General features: G+C 44.9%; 1 protein-coding gene across 3 annotated transcripts in view; it reads left to right on the forward strand.

Annotated features, from left to right (window-relative positions):
- Positions 1-7,847, forward strand: part of Znf609 (zinc finger protein 609) — a 155,286-nt gene that overhangs the window by 139,563 nt on the left and 7,876 nt on the right. For all 3 annotated transcript variants that reach the window (XM_005347754.3, XM_013346576.2, XM_026778904.1), the window contains exons 4-6: positions 290-377; positions 1,544-3,890; positions 5,103-5,469. In XM_005347754.3, the coding sequence (XP_005347811.1) occupies positions 290-377; positions 1,544-3,890; positions 5,103-5,469 (2,802 nt within the window). The remainder of the gene's footprint in view (positions 1-289; positions 378-1,543; positions 3,891-5,102; positions 5,470-7,847) is intronic.

A 7,847-nucleotide genomic window follows, 5' to 3' on the forward strand; every position in this document is an offset into this window, starting at 1 on the left:
ACCAGCCTGGTCTACAGAGCTAGTTCCAGGACAGGCTCCAAAGCCACAGAGAAACCCTGTCTCGAAAAACCAAAAAAAAAAAAAAAAAAGTCTTGATCAGGCTACAAAATCTTTGAACTCTTGACCATCTGTAGGCAATTCCCATGGAACTATTGTAGTCCAGTCATGTGCCCATTGGTACCAAAGTACCACTAAACTTTCATAGGGAAAGTCAGAGAACTGCTCAGATGAAGAAGTCTTCGCAGTGGCCAGCAAATTTGTCTCATCCATACTATCTTCTTTTTTTCAGGGATGTTGGTAGTAAATGTGACATGGAGGAACAAGACATATGTCGGTACACTTCTTGACTGCACAAGGCATGATTGGGCACCCCCAAGGTGAGCACGTATAGATATCTAATTTATATTAGTCTGATCCCCATATTATTAATGTATCGTTACATCTTCATCTTACTAGAGTCGGCCCAATTAATTGGTCTCAAACTCAAGCCTCCTGAGCCACCACACAGAGTATATCCGCTTTACCTGTGCCCCTCCCCCACTTCATTCTGTAACCCAGGCTTTCTTGGAATTCACTCTGTAGGCCAGACTGCCTCAAATCTGAGGTGAGCATCTTACCTCATCCTTCTAGGTGCTAGGATTACAGGTATTTGTCTGAGTTGCTTTGCCTGGCCTTATTTTCTTTCTTTCTTTCTTTCTTTCTTTCTTTCTTTCTTTCTTTCTTTTTAAAAAAAGATTTTATTTATTATGGATACAGTGTTCTGCCTGCTTGTACACCTGTAGGCTAGAAGAGGGAACCAGATCTCACAGATGGTTGTGAGCCATCACGTGGCCGCTAGGGCTTGAACTCATGACCTTTGGAAGAGCAGTCAGTGCTCTTAACCTCTGAGCCATCTCTCTAGCCCGCCTGGCCTTATTTTCAAGTTGCAGTTTGATTTTTAAATTAAAATTTTAAGCCAGCCATGGTGCTATGTATCTGTAATCCCAGCCCTTGGTGGATACAGAAGGTCAGGATTTCAAAGCCAGTTTCAGCTATGTAGGGAGTTTGAGGTTAACTTAGGCTACATGCCTTATCTCCAAAATGTATGTGATAAGATTAACATTTTGAGGTTGAGATACTGCATGAGACTTAGAGATTCACTCTCGAAAGCATCACAAATAAAAATACAATACAAACCATTAATATTTCAATGCCTTTTTATACCTTATTCCTAATGTTACCCAGTGTACTAGGGCTTGAGAAGCCTAAAATATGGTGGAATGGCCCAGAACTGTTATGCAAATGACACCTAGGAGGCCACCACTCAATATAGTTCCCATACACGTTCCTAAAAGTAACCATAGTCATTAAAATGGAAGCTGGACAGGAGAATTGGTACAAGTTGGAGGCCAACTTTGACTGCTTAGTGAGTTCTGTACCAGGGCTTGGAAAAGAAAATCAAAGCTGAGTGTAGTGGCTCTTTCTGGGAGGCCCTGCCTCACAGAAACAAAAACAAATACGTTTCCCCCTTACTAATATCCTATCCTATTTGTCTTTTGCCAAGGTTCTGTGACTCTCCCACCAGTGACTTAGAAATGCGCAATGGTCGAGGAAGAGGCAAACGCATGCGTCCCAACAGTAACACGCCTGTCAATGAGACAGCCACAGCCTCTGAGGGCAAAGGAACCAGCAACAACAGCAAAACCCGAGCAGGAGCCAACAGCAAAGGCCGTCGAGGCAGCCAGACCTCTTCAGAGCATCGCCCACCTGCCAGTAGCACCTCTGAGGATGTCAAGGCCAGCCCTTCCTCAGCTAATAAGCGGAAAAACAAACCTCTTTCAGATATGGAGCTGAATTCTAGCTCAGAGGACTCCAAAGGGAGCAAGCGTGTTCGCACAAATTCCATGGGCTCAGCCACCGGGCCCCTACCCGGGACCAAGGTGGAACCCAATGTCGTGGACAGAAATTGTCCCTCTCCGGTCCTGATTGACTGTCCCCACCCAAACTGCAACAAAAAGTACAAGCACATTAATGGACTTAAGTACCACCAAGCTCATGCCCACACGGATGATGACAGCAAACCAGAAGCTGATGGAGACAGTGAGTACGGAGAAGAGCCCACCCTCCATGCAGACCTCAGCAGCTGCAATGGGGCATCTGTTTCACAGAAAGGATCCTTGTCCCCTGCCCGCTCAGCTACCCCCAAAGTTCGACTTGTTGAGCCTCATAGCCCTTCACCTTCAAGCAAATTCAGCACAAAAGGCCTCTGTAAGAAAAAAATGAGTGGGGAGGGAGACACAGACCTTGGGGCCTTATCCAATGATGGCTCTGACGATGGACCCTCTGTAATGGATGAAACAAGCAACGATGCCTTTGACTCTTTGGAAAGGAAGTGTATAGAAAAAGAAAAATGTAAAAAGACCTCCAGTTTGAAACCTGAAAAGATTCCATCCAAGAGCTTAAAATCAGCCCGGCCCATTGCCCCTGCTATACCCCCCTCACAACAGATCTACACCTTCCAGACAGCCACCTTTACCGCAGCAAGCCCAGGCTCCTCCTCGGGTTTGACCACCACAGTGGTCCAAGCAATGCCCAACAGTCCCCAACTCAAGCCCATTCAGCCCAAGCCCACTGTTATGGGAGAACCTTTCACAGTCAACCCTGCCTTGACCCCTGCCAAGGACAAGAAAAAGAAAGACAAAAAAAAGAAGGAATCATCAAAGGAACTTGAAAGTCCTCTGACCCCTGGGAAGGTGTGCCGAGCAGAAGAAGGTAAAAGCCCATTCAGAGAATCATCAGGAGATGGAATAAAAATGGAGGGGCTTCTGAATGGTTCCTCAGACTCCCACCAAAGCCGGTTAGCAAGCATCAAGGCTGAAGCTGATAAGATTTACAGTTTTACAGACAATGCTCCCAGCCCTTCAATTGGAGGCAGCAGCCGCCTAGATAGTACTACCCCAACCCAACCCTTAACTCCCCTACACGTAGTCACCCAGAATGGTGCTGAAGCCAGTTCAGTAAAAACTAATAGTCCTGCCTACTCTGATATCTCTGATGCTGGGGAGGATGGGGAGGGCAAGGTAGACAGTGTCAAGTCTAAGGACCCTGAACAGCTGGTTAAAGAAGGGGCTAAGAAAACACTTTTTCCCCCTCAGCCACAGAGCAAAGACTCACCATATTATCAAGGCTTTGAAAGTTACTATTCTCCAGGTTATGCACAGTCAAGCCCAGGGGCTCTCAACTCAAGCAGCCAGTCAGGAATAGAGGGCCAGGCTCTAAAGACAAAAAAGGATGAGGAGCCCGAGAGCATAGAAGGGAAAGTGAAGAATGATGTCTGTGAGGAAAAGAAACCTGAGCTGAGCAGTTCCAGTCAGCAGCCCTCGGTCATCCAGCAAAGACCCAACATGTACATGCAGTCCCTGTACTATAACCAATATGCCTACGTGCCTCCATATGGCTACAGCGACCAGAGCTACCACACCCACCTCCTGAGCACCAGCACAGCTTATCGACAGCAGTATGAAGAACAGCAGAAGCGCCAGAGCTTGGAGCAGCAGCAGCAGCGGGGACTGGACAAGAAGACAGAGATGGGCCTGAAAGAGCGGGACACATCACTCAAGGAAGAGTGGAAGCAAAAGCCATCGATTCCACCAACTCTCACCAAGGCTCCCAGCCTGACAGACCTGGTGAAGTCAGGGCCAGGCAAGGCCAAGGAGCCAGGGGCTGATCCTGCCAAGTCTGTCATCATTCCCAAATTAGATGACTCATCAAAACTCCCCTGCCAGGCCCCTGAAGGCCTTAAAGGGAAGCTGGGTGAGGCCAGCCACCTAGGCAAGGAATCCTCTGAGGCTAAGACAGGCACTGAGTGTGGCCGACAGGCAGAGGTGGATCCAATACTCTGGTACCGACAGGTAACTGTTGTATGTAAGGAAGTGGAGACACTAATAAACTTTCTGGCCCCCACAGATCAACACTGTCTTGTGTAGGGGTTCCATAGAATTGAGACTAGCAAGAGAATTGTATAATTTTAGGAATTCTGTATATTTTAATTTTTTTTTTTTTTTAGGTATTTTTCCTCCTTAAAAGTTATTTTCCCCTAAATGGGAAAGAAGAACTAATAATAGACAGTTTATTTTGTCTAGAATTAGTTGAGCCTTCTCTAGCAGAGCCAGGACAAGAACCTGGGCATCTTGATTTCTGGCCCAATGTTCTACTGTATGATTCCTTTGGGATGAAACCATATAGTATTCAGCTAACAGGTTTCTTTAAAAAGGACTTTATGGTGTCAACTATGATGCACATGTCTGTAATCTTAGTACTTGAAAGACTAAAAGCAGATTGTCATGAGTTTATAGCCACACTGAGCTATATAGTAAGTTGAAGGCCAGCCTGCACTACATAGCAAGATCCTGTTCTCTAAATAAATAAATAAAATTTAAAAATTAAAACTAATGAGACTAAAGAGCTGGCTCCATGGCTAAGAGTACTTGCTGTTCTTCAGAGGACCCAATTTTACTTCCTAATACCAGCATCAGATAGCTTACAACCTGTAACTCCAGCTCCAGGGAATCTGATGCTCTCTTCTGGTCTCTGCAGGTACCCACCCACACCTGTTGCAGACATTCACACAGGAGACTTAGAATGTCTTCCCTTTCCTCTTGATGTCAGTTCTACTCTTCCTGATAAGAACCATGGTGATAACTTTGCAAAACAAAAGTTCTATTCCTGGAGTCATTTGCCCCAGAAATCTTACTCACGAAGGAGCTCTACCTTTTCTCTCCCAAATCTTGTTTCCTTTGGATTGAGAAGGTGTTTTGCTTTGTTTTGTAGTGACAGGGTCTCACTGTGTATTCCTTGCTGGCTTAGAAGTCTTTGTAAACTAGGCTGGCCTCAAACTTGCAGAGATCTTTCCGCCTCTGCCTCCCCAGTGTTGGAACTAACAGTGTTTTTTAAACAAAATTGGTAGAAGCCAAGATCTCACTCTGCCTTGGGTGCTGTAATAGTCTGTTCCGGGGTTTCTGCTGGGACCTTGGGTCTGAAAAGGATCTTTTGGGTGTAACACCACTCAGCACTTGTTCTCTGTGTAGCTCTGAGTCTCAGCACTTATTCTGTGGTTTTTGCAGGAGACAGAGCCCCGGATGTGGACATATGTTTATCCTGCCAAATACTCAGACATCAAGTCAGAGGATGATCGGTGGAAAGAGGAGCGGGACCGAAAATTAAAGGAGGAAAGGAGTCGGAGTAAGGACTCTGTTCCCAAGGAAGATGGGAAAGAAAGCACAAGTACTGACTGCAAGCTACCCGCATCTGAGGAGTCCCGCCTTGGGAGCAAGGAGCCCCGGCCAAGTGTCCATGTGCCTGTATCCTCCCCGCTCACCCAGCACCAGTCCTACATCCCTTACATGCATGGCTACTCTTACAGCCAGTCGTATGATCCCAACCACCCCAGCTATCGGGGCATGCCTGCTGTGATGATGCAGAACTACCCAGGTACGGTACCCAGTGTTGGCTGTGCTGTTCTTTGGGAAGGGAGATGAAGCAATTTTCAAATCCAGGGCTTTGTTGCTCTGACTTGGATGACAGTCCTTTTATTTTCAATGTGTATGTGCTGTGAAATTGTCACTCTAACCTTAAATGACCCTGATTACAGTCAGAAAAAAACACCTCCCTTGTTCCAGCTAAGGTTGCCTCTACTGTCAGCTTTTTTCTATTCTTAGTGGTAAAACTACTGTGCACCACAGCCAGCTTCTCTCTGCTGGAATTTCTTTCGACATGCACTCTGATTTCTGCTATATGCAAGGCACTGTGGGGAATACTAAAGAAATAGAAGAGACCACTTCCCTCCACTTAAGAACTTCACAGCTTTAATGCAGCAGGAGCAATACATGTGACAAATAAGATTCCACCAGAACAACGCAGGCATTCATCTTTGAGGCTGTGCTCAGCTGTGAGATCAGAAAGCTGTCAGGGATGCAGAGAGCATTTTGAAGTCAGTTGGGGGGGATGTCTAGTAGGTTCAGCTTGAGAAAGATTGAGTTCTCAGTGGGTCAAGGTTTAAATGTTTTTTTAACTTGTTAGAAAAAAATGCTCGTATTCAACTCTGCTCACTAATTTCTGTTGCCTGAAACTAATTTCTGAAAGCTAGGTAGGATTCCTCCAGGACGGAAGGGAACTTCAGATTTTGTTGTTGTTGTTTTGTTTGTAGGGTATTTTGAAGTTGGAGAGTGGGGTTGTTATTTTTATTTTCCTAAGACAGAATTTCAGTCTGTAGCCCTGGCTGGCCTGGAACTCACTGTGTAAAACAACTGGCCTCTAACTCATAGAGATCTACCTGCCTCTCTCCTCAGTGCTGGGATTGAAAGAGCATGTGCCATCATGCGTGGGCATGCTGTAGTCTTTCAGTACACATACTCAGAGTTCACTGATCAAATCAGGGTAAATGACATTTCCCACGTTTGGAGCCTTTGTCGTCTTCTCTTCTAGCACTTCATGGAATATGTAATAGGTTTTCATGAATTGTAGCCACTTGACTGTGCTGCCGTGTAAGAGAGTTAATTCCCTCTGTGTGTTTGGACGTCCGTAATCCAACCTGCCCTGCCCTGCCCTGCCCTGTCCTGCCCTGCCTCGCCTCGCCTGAGTTTCTGGTAATCACTGTTTTCCATTTAGATCTGCTGAGCACTCCTTATGCTACATCCTCCCAGAGCCTGTAGTCTTGACATTCAGCTGGCTTTATTATAAGATAAACTCTAAATACAAGTAAGCTTTTCAAACAGATACAGATTATCTCACCCTTGTGATACCCCTTACCATCTCTATAAAAGTGTTCCATCTGTTGAGGCTTGCTCTGATTCAAGCACTGTCTTGAATTTTTTTTTTTTTTTTTTTTTTTTTTTTTTTTTTTTTTTTTTTGGTCTTTAATTGTTTATCCACATTTTTGCTTTTTCTGGTGTTTTTGTTGTGTGAGACAGGGTCTTGTTATGTAGCCCTGACAAACCTATAATTAACTATGTAGTGTAGGCTAGCCTCCAACTTTCCTCCTCTTTCTTCTTGCCTCTACTCCCAAGTACTGAAATTACAAGCATGTGCCACCACCCCCAGCTTTTGTATATTCTTATGCCTATGCATATGCATGTGTGTAAAGGTCAGAGGTCAATGTCACTTTCTTCAACTGCTCTCAAACTTAGTTTTTGAACAAGGACCTCTCATTGAACCTGGAACTCCCTGATTATGGTAGACTGACTTGCCAGTGAGCCCCAGGGATTCTCCTGTGCACCTTCACAGGGTTAGAGTTATAGGTACATGTGCTTGGCTTTTTATGTAGGTCCTAGTGATCTGAAGTCTGGTCCTCAAACTGAAGTATTGGAAGCACTTCAGACTGACTGAACTGTCTCCTCTAACCCCAGTTGTTTTATTTTTGTTTGTTTGTTTTGATATTTATTTCACGTGTGTCCCTTAATCTGTGAAGGTCAGAGAACAGCTTGCCAGAGGCAGTTCTTTCCTTCTCCTGCGTTGGTGTCAAGGACCAAACTTAGGTTGTCAGCTTTGGTAGCAGGTGCCTTTACCTACTGAGCCCTCTGTGGGTCTTGTTTTGTTTTTTAAAGATTTTTTAAAAATTTTTGTGTATGAATGTTTGCCTGCCACATGCATGCCTGATACTCAAGAAGGCCAGAAAAGCTGCTATGTCCCCTGGAACAAGAGTTACAAACTGCTGTGAGCTGCCATGTGGGTGCTAGAAATGGAACCTGTGTCTTTTGCAATAACAGAAAATATTCTTTTTTTTTAAATATTTATTTATTATGTATACAATATTCTGTCTGTGTGTTTGCTTGAAGGCAAGAAGAGGGCATCAGTTCTCATTTCAGATGGTT

This window comes from Microtus ochrogaster, chromosome 5 (assembly GCF_000317375.1).
Source record: "Microtus ochrogaster isolate Prairie Vole_2 chromosome 5, MicOch1.0, whole genome shotgun sequence".
Classification (NCBI taxonomy): Eukaryota; Metazoa; Chordata; class Mammalia; order Rodentia; family Cricetidae; genus Microtus; species Microtus ochrogaster.